Source organism: Capricornis sumatraensis, chromosome 15 (genome assembly GCF_032405125.1).
Source record: "Capricornis sumatraensis isolate serow.1 chromosome 15, serow.2, whole genome shotgun sequence".
Taxonomy (NCBI): Eukaryota; Metazoa; Chordata; class Mammalia; order Artiodactyla; family Bovidae; genus Capricornis; species Capricornis sumatraensis.
The window spans coordinates 20,205,436-20,229,154 of record NC_091083.1 but is presented as its reverse complement, the minus strand read 5'-3'; the positions used below and the strand labels follow the sequence as shown (position 1 = coordinate 20,229,154).

The window sequence follows — 23,719 nt, the reverse complement described above, 5'->3', positions numbered from 1 at the left end:
AGTATGAATTATGAATACAATGTCCACATGAAGCTAACACTGACAACCCACAAGCAAGGAGCTATTCAAACAGCTTTGTACACCAGCTCGTGAAGTAGATAAATCATATTTTCTCTTGGAAGCTGCATGTGTTTTTGTGTCTTGGACTGCTCAGGAATCAAATTAACATTCTTTAAAGAATATGCATTTAATCACTAGTTTTCAGGCTCAGCGGGTAACTAGCTGTACATATCTTAATGCTATCATGGAATAAAAGGATATCTTTATCTTATGCAGTATATGCCAATGCAGAAAGTCACAATATTGATAAAACACATTCATTCATTTCTTCATTAACTGAAAAAAATTATCTAAGAAAGAGACATGATCATTGCTGTGAATGAACTGAGATTGCTTTAGCGTTTCCTGTGATATAATTTAGTAAATTTTCCCCCTGACAAACTACTACAAAATAGAGGGCATTTTATAGTTAGCTAAGCTTTTATGAAATCCTAAGTAATACATTTTTCCAGGTAAACTGAACTACTCACATTAATATTACCTACGAGATTCTTTCCTAGAAAATGTCATCAGTATATTGTATTACACTGATTAAGTATATCCACTGGGTCACCCTCTGGCTTGGATGAAGGATCCAACATTTCTGCTCAGGTTCTCCATGTACAATTGGGATAAGAGTTGCTCCTTGGGGTAAGAATTAAATGAGTGAATAAATGTTAGCCACTTTTCCTTTTATATGTGATCATTAATGGAACAAATATTTGGTAAGAGCCCACCACAGGGTGCAAGCACATTTCTAAGCAGAGAACAAAGCGGAGGGATGTTTTCTGGCGGTGGGGTAGAGAAAAATCGAGCTGGGAAGAGGACAGGGAATGAATGGACATGTGCCAGCAGACGGGAGGAGAGGTGCTGTTTCACAGGGGAGCTGGGGAACAACTCACTGGAAAAGTGACATTCGGCAGAAATTCTAATATTTCTAGCATTCCCCTGACAGCATGAAGAGACAGTTCCAAGCAGAACACAGGTCCACTGGGGCGCAGGCACAGTGTGTTTGAGGAACAGCAAGGTGAATGAGATAACGCAGCTGAATGAAGTAACGAGAGAGGAGTGGGAGATGAGGTCAGAGAGGGGACCAGGGTGTCTGCACACGGGCGATCCCGGAGACTGCTGCCAGGACTCGGTCTCAGGACCTTCCCTGGCAACGCAGTGGTTAAGACTCCGTGCTTCCACTGCTGGGGCTCTGGGTTCTGAAATGCGAAGGCAGTGGGAGTCCACAGAGGCATGGCAAGGTCTGGCTAACACGCTGAGCGAGAACAGTGCAGCGGGGCAAGGCTGGGGGAGGAAAGACGAGCTTCATTCATGGCAGTGATGAAGGCGAGAAAGCGGCTGAATCCTCAGGATAGTCTCGAGGGGGTAACCATAGGGTGTGCCGACGGATGGGACTGCGGGACATGAGAGAATAAAGAGGAGTCGAGGAGGACTTTGCTTTTGGCCTGAGCAATTGCAAGAAAGGAGTCTACCATTTGCTGAGATGAGACTGGCAGCAGAAGCAGATTCTGTGGACCGTTCAGCAGTGTATTTCAAATCTCATGAACACTCATGATCCAGCCAAGCGGAGCCACTGAGCAGACAGCTGGGTGTACAGCCTGGATGCAGGGAAAGGTCTGGACGGAGGATGTAAATTCAGTAGTTACCCACATATAGGCATTTAAGCCTAACTGAAAATAGGATATAATTCAACGCAATATGAGGTATAATCTCATTCTTTAAAAAGTATTCTGATTTGTCCTTTGACAAATCAGCCTGGAGTGTATTTCACATCCTAAGTTGTTACAGATGTGGAAGGGGAGGAGTTGAGGGTGGTCTTTTATCATCTCCAGGGATGTGGGCCAGAAAGTCAGGCCAGAAATGAAGTTTAAACAAACTGACTTTTCTTCCATAACTTACCCCAGTGTCATTTTGACCTCACAGTATCTAAAGAAGAATGTTCCAAAAAGAACTATTCATGATGTTGTACACCTAAAATGAATATGAAGTTATAAGCCAATTATCTCTCAATAATCACAAAAAGAACTAAAACAGAGAAGCAAGTTCCAGAAAATAGCATTCTGAAAAAAAAAGACATTTGTCCCAAAACCCAAATAAAATTTAAATATAGACCTCTATAAACAATCTAGTCTCTTTTGCTGCAACAGCAATGGAACAAGTATGCTACATACTCAGAGTTGAAACAGCAATTAGCTAAGTAATAAAATTAGGGGGCTGAGCATCCTCTATTATATCTAAGTGTCAGTGACCAAGATGATGTTTCCCAGGAAACCAGAAACCTCCCAGGCACAAATATCGTGAAATACAGTTCCCCTCAAATGCTGTGTTCTAGATCAGTCCCGAGGACAGAGAAAATAAGGTCTTTCTAAACTCTTCAAAAACAAACAAAAACACCCAAACCTCCTTCCACTGATGTAGGCAGAAAAGACATGGGGGTCTTGGGAACAAAAACTATTGAGACATCAATAAAAACTAAAACGCAACAACAAAAACAATAAAGCCCACCAGTCCTCAACCTGACTGAAGATTTTCCCAGGACTGTATTCTGATATATCAAAGCTTTTCCGTCATTGCTTTTTTCCTTCTTTCCTTCCTCCCTCTCTCCCTCGCTCGTTTCTTTCTTTTTTGTCATTGCTTTAAAGAAATATCACTGGTTTAGATAACAAACGGAGAAGAGGAAGGAATAAGAAAGGTCAGTCTCAATTTTTAAAATATCTGACATAAAATACTTTAAAGGAATATAATTAGGACATTAAAATACACTTAATATTTAGGACTAAACTATCAGCACTTTACCAAATACAATTCCTTTGGGGACCAACCAGAATTAATGTGAATTGCAGATGACATGACTGTTTAGATAGAACATATTTAGGAATCCACAAAACAACTACTACAACCTGTAAGTCAATCTAGCAAAGTTGTAGCTTAATGTACAAAAATCAATTGTATTTTTATACAATTATATATACTATATATATAATAGCAGCGAGTCAATGGAAACATGAAATAAACAAGAGGATTGAAAAGAGAAAATATTTCAGAATAAATTCAACAAAGACCATGGAAGATTTACACACTGACAATAACAAAGTAGTAAGAGAAATATTTCAAAGTTTGTCCCATTCTGGACACTTTCATGCTCTCCTGCCAGCCCACCTTTACACACGCTTCTGCTCCTAAGTATATAACCCAGCTGCTTAGAAAGGCAGAATTCAAATGTACCCTGAACTTTATCTCATAAAATTAAAGACCATCTGCAGAGACAAACTGATAAAATGATATAATTCCATAAAGAAATTAGTCTGCATTGAGGACCTATTATTTATGACAGATTATTTCTCACACATTTTTCTCTCTCAGTACTCACTACAGCCCTCTATGTAAATATATTATTATTGTGTAAAATTTTTTCCAGTAAGGAAACTGAAACTGAGAAAGGCCCAGTTATTTGCCAAAATACACCCAGCTATTAAGAGGCAGAGCTGAGACACATATATTTGGGGTGCTTTCCACTTATTCAGTGGCATTACCGTAAACAGAGAACTTCAGGCAAGTGAAGACATGTAGTTTTAGATTCAACTATCAATACTTTGGGGGTTTTCTGTATCACCAATAAAAAAGCACACATTTAAATATACTACTGACATTCTGTGGGGCTTTTTCTTGTCACCAAAACGTCCTATTTTTCCTACAGGGCAGTCAGTGTTTGGTGGAAAGGTGATTCACCTGCTTCTTTAAGAGGTGATTCTGTATAAAACAAAGTTACATGAGCTTCTGGGAAGTACATGAGACTTGGGGAGAACTAGAAATGTGCTAAATTATAAAACAAACAGAATAGCACAGAACTAGGAAAGACCACACTCATGATATTGAAAACTTAACATGGAACCAGTAGTCATTGCCTATTGCACAGCAGACACCACCACATGAACCTGTAAAACTGCCTGTCGCCATCTCGGACTGTCATTCGCCAGAGGAAAAACACCCACATGCTTCCAACCTAGACACTTTTAGAAGTATCTATACAAAAATCTCATAATCTGCTAAAAATACTTTCAAACAGTGAAATGTTAAACAAATGCATTGATGAACAGCTGTTTGCATGTTAATATGATTCCAAGTTAATACACTGTTAAAACATTCATAAGGAAAAGGAAAATCGATTAAAAAAAAATGAACTGTTAGCCTGACCCTCAAATCTTCTACCTTTGGAAATCCAGTCTGCAAATCATTAATAAGTAACAAAATTTATATATTTTGACCTTCAACAAAAATCCCCTTTGCTCATTAAGCTCAATAGTATAGTGTTCCAGAATTTACTCAAGTCGTGGTGAAAATGTAGCACTCTGATCCAGTTTCCATCACTTAATGCTAACAAATTTAATCCTAGGATACTCCTACGAATTATATCACTTAGAAGAAAGCATTAGTATAAGTGGGGAGGCTAATTTCATCTCACATTTTAAAAAAACAAATGTTCAAGTCAAGTCTCTACCTAGATTTTCAGCTTTCTTATTTCTTCCACCTTTTGGTAAGCTCCAGAGTTACTGGAATGCTGAAATATTCTAAAGGGGGACTATTGTTAATGGCACAGTCTGACTCCAATTATATGTCTCTTGTGTCTGGCATGAAGCTCATGCACTTTCATCTGCCTGCAGCAGAAGAGAAGGGAAGGGACAGAACGCAGAGCTGCCATCTGCTGCTGCCCCCCAGGTCTTGAGAAATGAAGACGAGGCGGGGAGTTTCTCCTGGAGACAGAAGCAGTGTGTACTTCCCAGTGGGACCATGAAGTGCTTCCAGGAAGCAACATTTGGACCTCGCACATTAAAAAGCAAAAGAATTTCCCTGGAAGTCCAGTGATTAAGAAGCCAGGCTTCCACTGCAGAGGGCATGGGTTCAATCCCTGGTTGGGGAACTAAGATCTTGCAAGTCACGTGGGAATAATACACAAATAATTTTTTAAAAATCCACACTTAAAAAAAATGTACAAGAGACATCCCAAATAGAGTGACCCTGCAATAGTAGCACTGGATTCCATTATGAGAACTGTAGCTTTTCAGATCCAGCAGCTGCAGACGAGAGCAAGTGAGGTCTCAAGGTCACTGTCCTTAGACAGACACATTCTTAACCCAGTGTCCCGCAGTTTCCACCCCCCACCGCGCACCCCCCCCCCCCCCCGCACCCCGGGTCTTACCTACTGACCCATTCCATTAATTCAAGTTTCACAACCGGGCCCTTTAGGCATCTGAGTTTGCAACCCCAGGTCTGCAAACAATTAAACACAGTACTTACAGCTGCATGACCAAGTACAAGTGATTTGGGCTTTCATAGATGTCTTCCAGGGCCACGATGTTCTCATGCTTAATCCTGAAAGAAAAAAAAAAAGTGCAGACATGGAATAAATACCTGAGACATGTAAGTACAAAGAAACATGCTATCTTAAAAAGAAAAAAAAAACGCATCTCATAATAGCAACAAGTTCCAAGACAGAATCTAAACACTATAAGGTGATGTTTTAAGATGCCACTTCATCTTTTCCCCAGACTTTTTTCCCCGACTCATCTTCCATGCTCTCTGCTCTTCTCTCTGGAGGCTCTGTATCTGATGTTGTAGCAAAACAGGATAACCATCCCTGCTTCCCTGTACAGCCTACCCCTCTAGCATTTATTCACAGGAATCTCAGGAATGGGCCAAAATCCTATTATCTTGCAGGGCCCTCTTTGGACGGCTGAGCCCCCAAGGAGTATTTACTTGCTCCCTCTTTTGCAGCCTCACAACGGCCAACACAGACTGACCTGAACAGCCCATTGTATGCAAATCCATCCCCACAACAGGCTGGATGTTCCAGGGATCAGCTTCACCTTCAGGTTTCTGACTCCAGGGTGAGCAGTGGAAAACTAGACTGACCACCTCATTGGGGTTCTAGTCACCATCATCCTCAAAGGGCAGTTCAGTACCCCAAGCAAACTAGACCGATGCTCCCCCAAGAGTGCTTCCCAGACAGGCAGCACCAGCATCTCCTGGGAGATGGTGAGAAATGCAAATTCTCCTCAAACAGAATCAGAGTCTCTGGAGCCCAGGCTGGAGAGGAACCTGTTTTAACAAGATCCTCAGATGATCAGTCTGCACAAGGGGAGGTGGAGGAATTCTATATTATGACAGGGCTTCTCGAAGGGCACACATGAATCTCCGGGGATTCTGGTCCCAGTGCACATTCTGATTCAGTGGATTCTGGGCAGGGCCTGAGAGCCTGGCATTTCTAACAAGCTCCCAGGAGATGCTGCTGCTGCTGGTCTGCAGACCACACTGGGAGCAGCAAAGTCCTAACGATAAAACTAAAAGAAAAGAAAACAGTCTAATTCTTGCCCTTCGAACTACCGATTAGGAATAGCTTCTGCTCAGAACGTAGGACTTGGTGTTTATTTAAAATGTTTGAGAGAAGAATCATTTCATTATGAGCTAATTAGCTCTTACCACAAACTTCTTTGAAATGACTGCTGAGCCATTTAAAAGCAAGCATTGAACAGGCAGATAGATTCCTGTGAATCCCTGAAAATAGGTATGACAGCCTACTCATCCTGTTTCCCCTTAGTACCTAGCACAGAGCTGCTTGATAGCGTAGAGCTGCTTTGCTCCTAAACAATGAGTTATTATTTATTTAGGGAAAATGAATGCAATTTTCCTAAGCGTGAAATGTCTACCCCTCAAAAGAAATTTGTAAGATAGAACAAACCAGAATATGATCTTCCTTTTGAGCAGATGAAACAAGAGAACAAAAGAATTAACTGAGAGAGGCTATGCTTTGCTTTGATCACTGCAGCTCTTATCAGCCAATGCAGTTGATGTGTAGGAAGTAAGAACACAGAGGATCCCAAATTCACATTTCATCTGATTCCAAGGCAGAGAACCTAATTATTTGTTAGCAGTGGCTTCTGTGGTCCCTGAGCAAAATAATATCAGCAACGTATCATATGAACCAAGTAAACTATTCCACCAAGGAAACCATGAGAGAGTAACCTGGCACCCCGATACCCCAGATGTTTGTGGAATTATCATTATTGGACACGTGTGAAAAAAATATGACAAAAACAGTACGGAGTACACGGATTTTCCCCTTTTCCAATTAAATAATTGCCATTGGAATCCATCACACAGGCACAAATGTCTTCTTTCAGTGAAGTTTACTTGGGAGTTAATTAAGAGCTTAGACTTATGGGAATGTGAAAGGAATGGGGTTTATACGGAGAACTGCCAGATAAAACACAGGACACTCAGTTACATTCAATTCTAGATAAACAATGATTACTTTTAAAATATAAATGTGTCCCAAATACTGCACTGCAGTTTATCTGAAATACAAATGTAAGTGGGTGCTAGATCTGGCCACTCAAGTACATGAATCACAATAAATGAGCCTCCAAACTGGGCTTGGGGGTTGTACCTAGAATCTTAGCTCCCCTCAGAGGTTCAGCCAGGAAGACAATTTGAACCCTGGACTACAGCCATTAATACAGATTCAACTATATACAAAGAGTCAACTATATACAAAGCACCTGCTCAGCCAAAGTAGGAGACTAATAAATTAAAAATATAAGTCCCTTATTTGGATGCAAGGCATAGAGAAATTAAAGTCTATTTAACTTGCTACACCTTACATGAGTTCTTATAGTGGCTCAAACGGTACAGCTACTGACTTTCCCTTTGATGAATCAATCCATCAGTCAATCAATCATCACTGCCTGACTTTCTGCTCTGTGTCTGGGAGAACATAAGAAAAATATAAAATAAGGTTTGCCTTCAAAAATCTTGTCACCTTGATGGAGAGACCCATGAAGCAATGAGGTTAGAATTAAACGCTATAAGTACTGCACAACTGTTGTTAAATTCAGAGAAAGCAAGGCCCTGGGTCAGAATTATAGTGAAGGCCTCAAAAAAAAAAAAAAAAAAAAAGATGGAGGTTAAGTTGGGTAAGATAATGGATCAATAAGCATCTCATAAATTTCAGGACTTCCCTGGTGGTCCAGTAGCTAAAGACTCCGAGGCTCCCAGCGCAGGGGACTTGGGCTCCACCCCTAGTCAGGTAACTAGATCCCGCACGCAGTAATATGGCCCAGCAGAGCCAAATAAATGTTTTTAAAAATTTCCAAGAAATTCTCAAATGGTCTTTTAAATGTCTCTTAAGAAAAGTGGTTTAATTCACTTGTAAATGTTACAATGTGACAAAAGATTACAGCCTAGTCCCCCGCAGCTGTTCTCCAGTACTTTATTCCACCCTCAGATTCCTTAAGGAAAACTGAACTGAAAATTTTAAACATTATTTCATAGCCAGATTATCCCTGCAAATGCCATGTGAATATTCATCCACACATCTCTGCATGCTCACCATGTACTAACCACACAACTAGGAATCACAAGGGAGGTACCTCAGCCCTCTAGGAGCTCACACAGCTGGGCGTCCAGCTGCAGCCAGGACACTTCACAGGCAATCTTTCGTATATTTACCGGAAATCATCTTCTTTAGAATTAGTACTGTCTCCTGGTGCCAACACAGAACAAGCTTACACATCACACAAGCCCTTCTCATATATCCTGCAAATATTTGTGGGATATAATTTCCTACTAAGCTCACTCTTCTTATCCCTCAGCTCTCTTCCAACATGAATTCTAGTCCTTCCGTCGTGTTATGTCACTTTTGTTTGTTTGTTTTGTTCTGTTTGTTCAGAGCAGGGTGTTCTGAACTGAAAGTAATGATCCCAGTGCAAGATACAGCATCAAGAATAAGATACTAAATAACAGGGCAGCGCTGGTGGCTCAGACAGTAAAGTGTGTGCCTACAATGCAGGAGACCGGGTTCGATCCCTGGGTCAGGAAGATCCCCTGGAGAAGGAAATGGCAATCCACTCCAGTACTATTGCCTGGAAAATCCCTTGGACAGAGGAGCCTGGTAGGCTACAGTCCATGGGGTCGCAAAGAGTCGGATATGACTGAGCAACTTCACTTCACTTCATTAACTGTGCTGAGCTGGATATTATAATTTTGCAGATAAAGCTTAACCTTAGGTCCATTTTTTCAGGTAGCTGCATGATGGTTGGCATATAAAGAATATAAGCTCCATGGAGGCAGGGATTTTTTACTATTTTGTTCATTACTGTCTCCCCAGTGCTGAGAAAAGAGCATGGCAGGTAGTATTAATACTTTCAGTACATGCTTCTTGAATGAATAGAATAATATAAAGTTTAGGATCAGTTAAATGACCAGATCATTTTTACCTAAACTTCTACCAAACAAGATCTCCTCTCTTACTCAGGCTTGACTTTTTGAACTTAGCTTCATTAAACTCAGTCTTTTGGGGAGCCTGGTGGGCTGCGTCTATGGGGTCGCACAGAGTCGGACACGACTGAAGTGACTTAGCATAGCATAGTATAGCATGTGATGCTTCAGATAACCAGAAATATTCTGGAGTTTGATTCTCTCTTCTATTTATGACCCTTCACCACTTTGGGCCATCTGCATACTTTGTTGGGACACATGAATTCGCTATGTCTTCATCCAAATTCCTAAATTCTTAAGTGGGAAAGTTACAAGCCAGAACTCCATGGTAGTCCACCAGAGACCCCATAAAGAAAACCAAGACATTCATCAGCTGGCTTTGATGGCTGCTAAGTTGCAAAGCCAGCAATTTTAGCCCATTTATTTTACTGTACTAGCCATAAGTGGACAATTAAGATTCTTTGCTGAAACGGCATTCCTCATTTTGAAAGCGAAGTCACTCAGTCGTGTCCGACTCTTTGTGACTCCATGGACTGTCAACTATGAGGTTCCTCCATCCATAGAATTTTCCAGCCAAGAGTACTGGAGTGGGCTGCCATTTCCTTCTCCAGGGGATCTTTCTGACCCAGGGATCGAACCTGGGTCTCTCGCATTGCAGACAGATGCTTTTACCATCTGGGCCACCTGGGACTTTACATACCACATAATACTATTTAAAGGGAAATGGGTATTTGGGAAGAATCGTTCTTGGCAAGCCCATGGTGACTCCTAGCAACCACTACAGTTTTTACTAAATGACTGTAATCCATATGGCTAATTTATTGTTTCAGAACTTTGCTGTGCCCTGGAGTCACACTTTCTTGTCTATACATCTCATAGTCTACCTTTTTCATATTTTGAAGATTTGCCAATATCTCTTACGTTGTTTTCTCAGATATTTCAACTGGGACTCTTGAGATAAATGCAATTTCCTTAGTCCCCTGGGATGTAACACATCTGAATCAAGTGAATTAATTTTATAACTTTCTTTAGGCCCCACTTACATATGTTTTGTACATACCATGTTTTGAGTGTTAACTATGTGTCAAAACTATACTAAGTATTTTTAAGGATTTCATTTAATATAGTAACCCTACAAAGTAGCTATCATTCTCCCTATTTTTAAAAGAAAAAAACTAAACTAAAACTAAACTTAAACTAAAAGTAAGACCCCCCCAAGAGGCTAAGAAAGCCTTCCAAAGTCGTACAACTAGTAATGGATTTGCCAAGATTCTAACTCCTAAGACCCTGTTTAAGCACTTATGCTATAACTTCATGTTAACTAACTTATAATGAGAATATCAAAGATATTCTCATAAATTCTGAGTTGTCTGTATAAAATCATAACACCTAAAGTTAAAGTATTAAGTTTCATAACTAACAATATAATATCCACCTTTGGAGGCAGTGAGGCAGTCACTACTGGAAGCTCTGGAAGCTTCTGGTCAAAGTGAGCCAGAGGGAGAGCTATTCAGAAGCAGAAGCAACAGTTAGGAGTCCAGAAGTTCTAATTAGGAAGAGCCGTCAACCAGTCTACATCTGGTATCATCAGAAGGGGGAAGAAAGTGGACAGAGAAAAGAGGTGGGGCACCTCATCAACAAGCACATGGAAAACCAAAGTTCTGTTACCCTTGCACAGCTGAATCCCTAGGTCAGCACTCAATTTCTCTAAAACAGGGCCAAGAGAACCTTCATACATAAGGAATGTTCACTCTCAAACAGCAATCTTTTCTAAAATGTGCATAATTCAAAAGAATAATGTCACTAAAAACAACTCTGTGGTGAAAAGAACCTCACTCAGTTTTAACCACTTACCTACCAGGCCCAAAGTAAGCACTGGGTGGTACATCTACATACAGAGGGTAAATGGTTTAAGTAGTAATCTACACTAAAATTAGGCTTCCCTGGCAGCTCAGCTGGGAAAGAATCAGCCTGCAATGCAGGAGACCTGGGTTCGATCCCTGGGTTGGGACAATTCTCCGGAGACGGGAAAGGCTACCCACTCCAGTGTTCTGGCCTGGAGAATTCCATGGACTGTACAGTCCATGGGGTTGCAAAGAGTCGGACATGACTGAGCGACCTTCACTTTTACACTAAAACCTCCATAAATCTCCACTAATGGATAGAGGAGGTGAGCTGAGGAGAGTGGGCCCAGAGAGAGAGGGAGAGAAAAGCTGAGTGGGAAACCAGCGCATGGACACTGCTGCAGACTTCTGCCTGCATGGCGACGACAGCCACGCGAGAAAACCCCACGGAGAGCCAGGAAAACGCTTTAAAGTTCATCCAGGCAAAAAATGAGCCAAATGCACAAGCAGGCCCCATGCCAAGCCCCCAAGCTGCAGAGAACATCAGGACCCAAAGGACAAGCATCCTACTGACCACACACGCTCCTACGAAATGATAGTGACATCACTTCTCCCTCTAGTCCAGTTCTCCAGCGCTTACAGAAGCCACACATTTTGAACTCCACATAAAATGAGGGAGGTTAGAAAAACACTAAAGAGAAGAGAAAAGAAGGGAAATCCTTTTTTTTTTTTGGCTTTTTTTTGGGCTTTTTTTCATCCTTTCTTCACTGATCTTGAGGGGAACAGGGACATGTAGCAGCAATTATGAACACAATGAAGATTATCAGAAGGAAAGGCAACAAGACATCTTTCCTTTGTGTGGTCTTTAGAAAAGGTCACTTTTCTACTCAAGTTACAGAGGCCACAGGAGAATAAGAGATGGAAGTAAATGTAATCAGAAGGGGACACGAGACAAGGTGTTTTCTAGCGAAGGTATAACAAGGATGGTGGCGGAACGGATCTCAGCACAGGTGCACAAGATGGAAGTTACATCAACGAGCAGCGACTGGTCTCCTGTCCTCCTCCCTTAAGCACTTCTGGGCTAACAGTCCAGTCCAAGAAAGCTCTTTCTCAGGGGAAACGCAGGCCCCTCTCAAGCAAAGACCTAAAGGACTAGGTCTTTCACTACCCACGACTCTTAACTTTTTTTAAACAGTCCAGAAAACTTAAATTTCATTCACAAAAAAGATGCTACAGTTCTCTGGCATCACAAATGGCCTCAAAAATATCTGAAGAGCATTCCGACATGTTGGCAAACACTCTTGCTTGTCTAAGCAAACAGTATGTTTTCTTTTTTTTAATAAACAAAATAATTTCCTCCTTTCTTAGGTCATTTTTTTTTCTCTCATTATAAACAATACAGTGGCTCAGTGGTAAAGAACTCGCCTGCAACGCAGGAGCCTCAGGAGACGTGGGTCCAATCCCTGGATCGGGCAGATTCCTTGGAGAAGGGAATGGCTACCCACTCCAGTATTCTTGCCTGGAGAACCCCATGGACTAGGAGCCTGGCGGGCTACAGACCATGGGTGCCGGGAGCCAGTGTGTGGAATCCCACCCATGACAAGGTCATGCGGAGAGGCCTGATGGGCAAAGCGAGTCAAGCCTCAGGGTTTCCGCCTGGTATTTCCTGAGCATGTACCCCAAAAATAAGAATCTGCCTGCCTTATTGTATTGTACTTTTCCACCCTTCTGACACTCTCTGGAAAAAGTTAATTCAGGGCTTCGGTCTCCTGCAAAAGAATGTCTCGGCTTAAAACCCCCTCTGATAGCTCTCTAACTTGCCTAACAGGTTCCCCTGGACATGTTACAGCTTGTGAATTGCTTACAGCCCCCCAACCGCGAGAGGCACAAAGCTTAAAGCATCTTAAAGATACAGAGCCTTTTCTAAAGAGCTAAAAATCATATTGGTGATGGATTTCACTGTTGACTCAATGACTGCTGCCAGGACTCCATATTCTTTATCTTTTAGGCACCTGGGAGGATGTTAATCAATGTAATCGGGATATGGAAAAAGGTATATAGTAGTTTTGATGTTAGCAACACTAGACTTTTGAGTTAATTACTTTTCTTTTGTTATAAATCACTGTACTCCTTTTACTTGTTATAAATTGCTGTATCTTTGCTATGTAAGAATGTAACTTTATTTAGTGCTTTCTGAGAGTGGCACCAGACTTTGAGAAGAACAACACAAATAAGTCTTCTGGTTGACAAACCCTTATCAGAAAAAAGGCTGTAAAATGTTAATTGGCCCTTTTGGCCAGAAGATGATGTAAATCACCTAAGACTTGTGTATACAACTAGGTATGCAGAGAGAAAAGCCTGGTTTTGATAAGAGTCTGGGCTGCTAACGCTGCATAATTTTGTATTACCCATTGATCTCTATGTACAATCAAAAGGTATAAAAGGTCTTTCTAGACAATAGAGGCCAGTCATTGGAAGGACTGGTTTCCCCGATGTCTCCTCTTTACTCTAATTTCAGGCTGAATTCCCATCTGGGGCGTGGAGGCTCGCCATGTCTACTTACTTACCCCGGCTTCTAAGATCCACTAGAGAGGGAGCCCAAGGTGGGGCACCCTCCGATATGCAAGAGGACGCCGGTGGCCTAACGTGGATAGTGCAAGCTCCTTGTCTGGAACTTTATTGGGTTTCCACGTAAATCAAGTTATTCAGCATCTTTTCTCCACTAAATTTTCCTCTTACACTATATCTTCCTAATCTAATCTTATATTAATAAATAAATAAGTTTTTTCCTCACCTACTCCGTCTCCCCTTCAAATCACCCTGGATCCACTGGGGCTGGACCTCAGCACATGGGGTCACAAAGACTCGGACACGACTGAAGTGACTGAGCACATATATAAGCAATACAAGAAATACTGTTGAGAAAATCAGGATATTTTCACAAAGGAAAGTGATAGAGCTGAAATATTTGCCAGATGGTATTAAAAAAATAATACCTTTCCTTTTTAGAACAGGCACATTCACAGATGTTATCGCATTTCATTTTCACAACAACTCTGTAAAGCAGGTACTGTTATTCCTATTTTATAGATGATCACTCCCAATTTATAACCACTTAATTGTTCTTCCATCTTCCCTCTGGTCTTGCTCTCTTTCTAACCATTCTCCCTGCTGTTTAAAGAGCCATCATTCCACAATATAGAATATACTGACCAAACCGACTGAAATTCATCAGTGGCTCCCCGTAGTTCAGAATAAAGTCCAAATGACTTGACATGACCTACAAGGTAGCATGTTGCTTGGTCTTCACACACCATCTCACCCTCCAGTGCTGCCAGAACTTTTCTGGACCCAGGCAGCTCTCCAACACCAGTGCACACCTTCTTCTCTGGCCACACAAGTGTGCTCATGCCTCTCAAATCTTCTCACTCAGCTGTTCACCCTCTCAGACCCATTCGACAGCACCTCCACGGTGAATCCCTTGCTAGTCCTTACCTTTTGTAGGACTGATTCCCTCTCCTCTGGACTACCCCAGCTTTTTCATCACCTGTTGTTACACACACGGCATTGCATCCATCTGTTTGAATGAATATCCATGTACATACTAAATGGTTTTACATGCAGAGAATAAACGTCTAGAAGGGTACAGTTAAACTGGTGAGTACCTCCAAAAGTAGGCTAAGACGGGAGGATACTTTTACCCTCCAGTTTTTGTTAATTAGAAACGATTTGAGTGACTGTTTTCTCAATTCTTTCAAGGACGGCACCATACTAGTTGCATAGGAGAGAAAGTTAATTCATTATACATAATAAATTCTTTAGGGCATGAGGGCCTGATTCTCTTACCGAACCCAAGTACAGAAGTCAATGGCTTGCTGTATTGCCAGATTTTTACTAAGAGGTACTTTTTAAAAGGCTCTTGATCAAAATCATCAACAGCTGGTTCACCAAAATGTATCCATAACGCTGGACACAAAGAAACACATATTGATTAGTTTAAATGCTCAAGCAATCAAGACATACTACAGGTCTCAGCTCTGACACATCTCCTGCAAGATTTTGGACAAGTCATGAAATACCTTCTCACTTGATTTCTCCATTTATTAAATGAACACTAATTATGTGGTCTCATTATCTACATCTATACACACACACATATATATATACATGTATAGAGATGAAATTATCAAACATACATGTATCTATGATATTAGATAGACATGGAGAGATCCTGTCTATTAGGAATATAGGCCACGCAGGGAAGACTAGAATTCAAAGTCCAAAAGCTTGGAATCATCTTTCTTTGCAGCCAGCAGATGGGGCTGTAATCAACAGGACAAAAGGAACAAAATTCTAGTACTTAAATCAAGAACATCTTAAGAATGCAAGCCACTTTCGTTGTCTTTTTTTTTTTCATTGTCTTTTTAAGGATTAAGTACCTAGAACAAACACTCAAAAATGATGTCCTTTTCATCATAGGGGACTGGAATGCAAAAGTAGGAAGTCAACAGATACCTCAAGTAACAGCTAAATTTGGCCTTGGAGTACAAAATGAAGCAGGGCAAAGGCTAACAGAGTTTTGCCAAGAGAACACACTCATCATAGCAAATACCTTCTTCCAACAACACAAGAGAAGACTCTACACATGGATATCACCAGATGGTCAATACCGAAATTAGACTTATTATGTTTTTTGCAGCCAAAGATGGAGAAGCTCTATACAGTCAGCAAAAACAAGACCGGGAGCTGACTGTGGCTCAGATCATGAACTCCTTATTGCCAAATTCAGATTAAATTGAAAACAGTAAGGAAAACCACTAGACCACTCAGGTATGACCTAAATCAAATCCCTTAGGATTATACAGTGGAAGTGACAAACAGATTCACGGGATTAGGTCTGATAGACAGAGTGCCTGATGAACTATGGACGGAGGTTCAAGACATTGTACAGGAGGCAGTGATTAAGACCACCTCCAAGAGAAAGAAATGCAAAAAGGCAAAATGGTTGTCTGAGGGGGCCTTACAAATAGCTGTGAAGAGAAGAGAAGCTAAAGGCAAAGGAGAAAAGGAAAGATATACCCTTTGAGTGCAGAGTTCCAAAGAACAGCCAGGAGAGATAAGAAAGCCCTCCTCAGGGATCAAGGCAAAGAAATAGAGGAAAACAATAGAATGGGAAAGACTAGAGAGATCTCTTCAAGAGAATTAGAGATACCAAGGGAACATTTAATGCAAAGATGGGCACAATAAAGGACAGAAATGGTATGGACCTAACAGAAGCAGAAGATATTACAAACACGTGGCAAGAATACACAGAAGAACTGTACAAAAAAGATCTTCAGATAATCACAATGGTGTGATCACTCACCTAGAGCCAGACATACTGGAATGCAAAATCAAGTGAGTCTTAGGAAGCATCACTATGAACAAAGCTAGTGGAGGTAATGGAATTACAGTTGAGCTATTTCAAATCCTAAAAGATGATGCTGTTACAGTGCTGCACTCAATATGCCAGCAAAACTCAGCAGTGGTCACAGGACTGGTAAAGGTCAGTTTTCATTCCAATCCCAAAGAAAGGCAATGCCAAAGAATGTTTAAACTACTGCACAATTGCACTCGTCTCACATGCTAGCAAAGTAATGCTCAAAATTCTCCAAACTGAGCTTCAACAGTACATGAACTGTGAACTTCCAGATGTTCAAGCTGGATTTAGAAAAGGCAGAGGAATCAGAGATCAAATTGCCAACATCCACTGGATCATAGAAAAAGCAAGAGAATTCCAGAAAAACATCTACTTCTGCTTTCTTGACTATGCCAAAGCCTTTGACTGCATGGATCACAACAAATTGTGGAAAATTCTTCAAGAGATGGGAATACCAGACCACCTTATCTGCCTGCTGAGAAATCTCTGCAGGTCAAGAAGCAACAGTTAGAATCAGGCATGGAACAACAGACTGGTTCCAAATCGGGAAAGGAGTACGTCAAGGCTGTATATTGTCACTCTGCTTATTTAACTTATATGCAGAGTACATCATGCAAAATGCCAGGCTGGGTGTAGCACATACTGGAATCAAGACTGCCAGGAGAAATATCAATAACCTCAGATACCACCCTTCCACAGATGATACCACCCTTATGGCAGAAAGTGAAGAGGAACTAAAGAGCCTCTTGATGAAAGTGAAAGAGGAGAGTGAAAAAGCAGGCTTAAAACTCAGCGTTCAAAAAACTAAGAGCATGGTATCTGGTCCCATCACTTCATGGCAAATAGATGGGGAAACAATGGAAACAGTGAAAGACTTTATTTTTTGGGCTCCAAAATCACTGCAGATGGTGATTGCAGCCATGAAATTAAAATATGCTTGCTCCTAGGAAAAAAAGCTATGATCAACCTAGACAGCATATTCAAAAGCAGAGACATTACTTTGCCAACAAAGATCTGTCTAGTCCAAGCTATGGTTTTTCCAGTAGTCATGTATGGATGTGAGAATTGGAATATAAGGAAAGCTGAGTGCCAAAGAATTGATGCTTTTGAACTGTGGTGTTGGAGAAGACTCTTGAGAGTCCCTTGAACTGCAAGGAGATCAAACCAGTTCATCCTAAAGGAAATCAGTCCTGAATATTCATTGGAAGGACTGATGCTGAAGATGAAACTCCAATACTTGGGCCACTTGAGGCGAAGAACTGACTCATTTGAAAAGACCCTGATGCTGGGAAAGACTGAAGGAGAAGGGGACAACAGAGGACGAAATGGTTGGATGGCATCACTGACTCAATGGGCATGAGCCTGAGCAAGCTCCGGGAGTTGGTGATGGACAGGGAAGCCTGACATGCTGCAGTCCATGGGGTTACAAAGAGTTGGACACTACTGAGCAACTAGACTGAACTGAAGTATCACATGTGATATTCTCTCATTTTGAAATGAGTTTTGCTTTGAATCCTTAAAAACAAACACCAATTAAAATCTTGCACACTGCTGATCATAGTTTTTAAAGAGCATCTTGCACATCCTTAGTACAAGACAGGGTACACAGAGTGGAGCCTTATGTCAGGAGGTGGAACTAGAGACTATCACGGTAACATGTGTCTCAAGGGGGTCGTATGTCGATTCCATTATTTTCCAGAGTCTTAGTTTCCTCCTCTGGAAATTAACTAGGCAACCAGGAGACTCCCTCAGGTCCTTTCCAACTCTAGCAATCAATGAATCTAAAATTATAATGAGCAAAGTATACTGAAGTATGTATGATCCCACAAAGCTTGATTCTAAGCCAATATGCAGTGTTCTCCAGGATTCTGCCTGCTACACAGAAACCTGGATTACAAGTCATGCTTCAACAGGCTCTTTTGTGTGAGCAAATTTGTCAGTTAGACATGGAATAGAATTCTTGAGATAAGAATCCATTTACAAGGAAAAGACTTTCTTTTCCCTCTCCCACAGTTAGCCTCTACAAGGCCCTGAAACAACAGAGAAAGGACCGAGTGGTTTGTTCATGTCTGGAATAACTCCAGAAGTTCCAGCCAAGGCTTGGTTGTCTTTAATTCAAAGGAGAAATGAGTTAGTTTCAAGTCAGTGTGAAAAACTCAGTGCTTGGCACATACCAGCACTCAGTAAATGTTGCAGAAGAATGGATAAATCAATGAGTGACTAATCTCAGCCTTCCTAAAGGGTTACAGGCCAAAGACACGCAAAACCTGGGCACCTGAATCAAAAAAGGTTAGAAGATTCGACTCTTTCTTTCTTTCCTACCTCTATCACCACCCATAATAAATTACAGGTAGGTCTCAAAATCAGAATTATCTGATTTTTTGATAATTTTTAGAATTATCTGAGGAGTTTTAAAATATATGATAGATTTCCCTGGTGGTCCAGTGGTTAAGACTCCATGTTTTCACTGCAGGGGGGCACAAATCTGATCCCTACTCAGAGAACAAAGACCCCCGCAAACTGCTCCTTTAAAAACAAATAAGTAAAATTAAAATAAAATATATGCTATCTGGATCCACCCCCCTGGAGATTATGATTTAATTGTCTTGGAAAGTGGCCTAGGCTTCTGAATTAGGAAAAAAAAAATCCAAGTGATTCACATGCAAAGTCTGAGTTCCTCTGATAAGTTACTGAGTTAATAAAAACCTTGAATGGTGAGAAAGGATTTACTTTTAAATATTTGGCTGAATACATTTATTTCATAACTGATCTGATTTAAAGATAAGATGCAGGGTGTCCTGAGGATAAAGGTTCAAGGCTACTGGGCCTACATATCAGTCCTCTGGGAAAAATAATATGAAAATTTAACAAATCTCAACTGGTTAAGTATAACATTTCTAATATTTTAAGGTCTTAGTAAGGCCTTGAAACACTAACACATTTTAGGGAATGTTGTGATTTCCTTCTCTGGATTTTTGGCTACCTTTCTGTTAAAGGGTAATATACATTTCTCTGGATGTTTTAACATGAGAAGATGCCTTGGAGCCTTGCAGAACATAAGGCCCTTACTTGCCTGGAAACAGAGATAAAGTCTTATAACTTTCATTTACCAGCTATGGATGTGAGAGTTGGACTGTGAACAAGGCTGAGGGCCGAAGAATTGATGGTTTTGAAGTGTGGTGTTGGAGAAGACTCTTGAGAGTCCCTTGGACTGCAAGGAGATCCAACCAGTCCATCCTAAAGGAGATCAGCCCTGGGATTTCTTTGGAGGGAATGATGCTAAAGCTGAAACTCCAGTACTCTGGCCACCTCATGTGAAGAGTTGACTCATTGGAAAAGACTATGATGCTGGGAGAGATTGGGGGCAGGAGGAGAAAGGGACGACAGAGGATGAGATGGCTGGATGGCGTCACTGACTCAATGGACATGAGTCTGAGTGAACTCTGGGAGTTGGTGATGGACAGGGAGGCCTGGCGAGCTGTGATTCATGGGGTTGCAAAGAGTCGGACACAATTGAGCAACTGAACTGAACTGATGCGAAAATCCAGCCTCCAAAGACACCTTACGAAGGGACTCTCAGAAAGCTTGTTCCAGGGTCACTGCAGGTCATTCCAGTGCGAATTGAGAAGCCAAGCAATGTGCGATCCTGTGATGACCTGCAGCCAGATGCTGACAGCCGGGGCTGCATCCCACGGCTTCCTCACACACACACTGTGCCCCAGACCAAAGACATGGGGTCTGCATTCAAGGAGCACCTCTAAGAGGCTTGTAGCTCTGAACAACTGGCATCCCTGTGAGCATAAAGGAAAGGAGGCCAAGACAATGCGTTGGAATCTTGGGAAAAGACATCATGTCCCTTTTCTTTCCTATCACAAGAGCCCTGTGCTTTCTCTGTGCCAATACCCACGGTGAGGTCCTGTATTTCACAACTTGAATCCAGGCTCTGCCAAGCCCACAGGTGTCCAGAGTGGCTCAGGGGCACGGCCCTGGCACAGCACAGCCTGCAGGTGAACGTGGAGCCCCGGGAGCGTGGGGAAGGAATGCAGAGGCACACGGCTGCCGCCTGTGCTCCCTCCAGACAACGAAGCCTCACGGCCAGAGGAGCAGGAGGCTGGAGGCTCCGTAAATCTGCTGGAATACTGTGCTGTTTATTGCTAAAGCGAGGAGCAAGTTATACAAGAAAAAGATGGGGTGAAGAAGAGTTAAAAGAGAAAACTAGAGACAGAAGTCTGCTCTGAACAACTGTTTCCCATCAGCTCCATTTCAGACTGAGGAGGATGGAACTAGACACTTCTCAATGTTCTAGAAAAGTGCCCACCTTCAGACAACTGGCCAGAATCGAGCTTTCTTTAGCTTTTAAACATCAGTGATAAACAATGTCACTGCTCAGGGCTGCTCAGGTCAGCCCCAGGCTTCAAGAAATCAAATGCATTTGATGGAAAAAGTAGTGTTCAGGCACTTTCATGAGGATGTTTGTGGCTGACTGTGTGTATATACAGCACACAATCAGCCACACACACACACACACACACACGCTGTGTTCAGTCACTCAGTTGGGTCTGACTCTGTTGTGACCCCATGGACTGTAGCCTGCCAGGCTCCTCTGCCCATGAGACTTTCCAGGCAACAATACTGGAGTGGGTTGCCATTTCCTTCTCCAGGGGATCGTCCTGACCAAGGGATAGAACTCATGTCTCTTGTGTCTTCTGAACTGGCAGGTGGATTCTTTACCACTGTGCCACCTGGGAAGCCATATATATATATATATATGTTTTTAATTGTATAAATTATATATAATATATATTTATCTGTTATATATAATTTATTTTATTTATTATATTTATATATTTATAATATATATAATTTATAAGACTTAAAAAACACAGAGGTAATCTCTACGACTGTCTAATAAGGGCAACTCTGTTCCTTCTTGAGAAAGCAAGAGTGAATTTCTTCATAACTGCAATTAGAGACATGATTAGAAAGAACAACATGTTTTGCTTTGTCAGTGATTGTTAAAACGATGTATCTGATACATGCATCACCTCTCCAAATCGTAGTTTTATGGTAGATGGGTATGAAGTGCTGAGGTAGTTTGGACTTTATAGTTTTACGACGTCCTGCTAATAAAAGATTATGATAACCCAGGGGATGAGCACCAGGGCTATGAGCAAATTCTCAGGAAAGATACTGTTCACAGATGGTGGCTCATAAACTAATTTCCATTCACCCCGCTTTCTAATCAGAATTTAAAGGGAATTAGGAATGCAATCGTGCTGTGAGGGATAAGGGAATGGGACAAGCCCCGACATACGACATATGGACTGACCCTGAGAGCTACACAGGGGTAGCCCGGGAGGGGATGGCGGCTGTCCCTGGGCTCCTCCGCACACGCAGAGGAGCTGCTGTGCCCAGGCGTTGGCCACAGTTCGCAAGCCAGAGACGGGGGAGGGCAGGCCAGGCTGCGGGCATGCACAGCCCACCAGGTGCGTTTTAGGTGACTGCCTTTTTCAGAGCAAAGCCATGGAGACTTTTTTCCCTCCAAACATCCAAGCATCTTAGTCCAACGACCAGACTTCCTTGAGGTCACTTTGGATCCGAGCTTTCCAGTCTGGTTCCCCCCAACTCCTCCATGTTCTTAATAAGTATTTTAGAGCCATCATGAAATACAACTTTTACAGACCCAACTCTAAAAGACACCAAATGTGAACACAGTGGACACCACCAGCAGGTTGGCTTGTGTTCCCCTTGAGAGCACTTGTAATAAAAGTTACAAAATGGGATTCACACATTCACATTGATAAAATACCACGTCTTACCTGTGTGTGTACTGGGGCTCTCTATGTATAAAAACGTATTTTTTAAAGGGTTCTGTTATTTAAAGAAAGAAGAAAACAAAACAAAAAAAAAGATAAGGAAAAAAGAAACCACTGCACTACATAATGCAGAAGGGAATTAAAGTTTCTTCCCTGCTCTACCTAAAGAAGTCTAGTATTAATATTATGTGTATATTTTCAGATACAAAAGAGTCCTGTCCTCAGAAATTCATTCCCTAAGATGCTAATGTTCTTTTTTTTTCTGAATCTTTGGCCTCTTTAGAATTAGTTATTTAAGTTATGTTAAAATCAGGAAGACTCAAACAATGCAAAAAAAGCGAAACAAATGACAACCACTCCAGGATTCTTGCCTGAAGAATTCAACGGACAGAGGAGCCTGGCAAGCTACAGTCCATGGGTCACACAGAGTTGGACACAACTGAGCAGCTAACACTTTCTTTCTTTTTTTTCCTTATGCACTGTCTAAAGTCACACAGTGCTGGGTTCACAGTGTTGGAGTTGCTTTCTCACCAGAGGCTGGGGGGCAGCCAGCACTGTGGAATACACTCTTGCAGGCACAGAGCCTAGCAGAATGATTTATCTCAGGGAAAGGATGCCAAGATTATTTGAGGAGTAAAGTACAGAAAGAATAAGGGCCTGGGTGGAGGAAGGTGCAGAGTGTGGTACCTCTTGCAACGTACACACAAAACTGAGTCAGAAGCCCCTGGGTGGACGGTGTGGACATGAGATAGTTAATCAAGGAGCCTTGGGGGCAGGAAGCTTCAACGTGGAAATGAAGACCAGCCGTTGCAGGATCTTGCAATGAGTGTGGAGTCAGATGAACCATCTGGTAGCTTTCCCTCTTTCATCTTTTTTTTCCTCTCTTTTTTCCTGGGGTGTGGGGGATCGGGCTGGTGGCAAACCAAGCATCTGAAGGTCTAATGTGACTTTAGGACAAATAAACACGCAGAAGCTCGGCTCAACAGGGCAGTCAGTCAGCTGTCAGGATGAACACTGCACAAGAATGCTACCAAATGCACTGCACGTGGGCGACCCAGGGAAGGAAGGGAAAAGCACGAGCTCTTGGAGTCGCCACCACTCTTCCTCAAAGTCCACTGTACATGAGAGCCCTTGGAAGAGCATCAGCGCACATCACTTGCAGATAGCCAGCATAAAACTCACAGACCTAGACTTCATCAGACATCAAGAGAGTACATGTACCTATGACTGATTCATGTTGAGGTCTGACAGAAAACAACAAAATTCTGTAAAGCAATTATCCTTCAATAAAATAAATAGTTTTAAAAAAGATAGGGAGA

At 41.8% G+C, this 23,719-nt stretch overlaps 1 protein-coding gene across 1 annotated transcript in view; it reads right to left on the bottom strand.

The window, feature by feature from the left end:
• The window catches only part of CAMK1D (calcium/calmodulin dependent protein kinase ID), a 387,071-nt gene that overhangs the window by 143,815 nt on the left and 219,537 nt on the right, over positions 1-23,719 (bottom strand). The window contains exon 3 of the mRNA XM_068987483.1: positions 5,344-5,418. Within this exon, the coding sequence (XP_068843584.1) occupies positions 5,344-5,418 (75 nt within the window). The remainder of the gene's footprint in view (positions 1-5,343; positions 5,419-23,719) is intronic.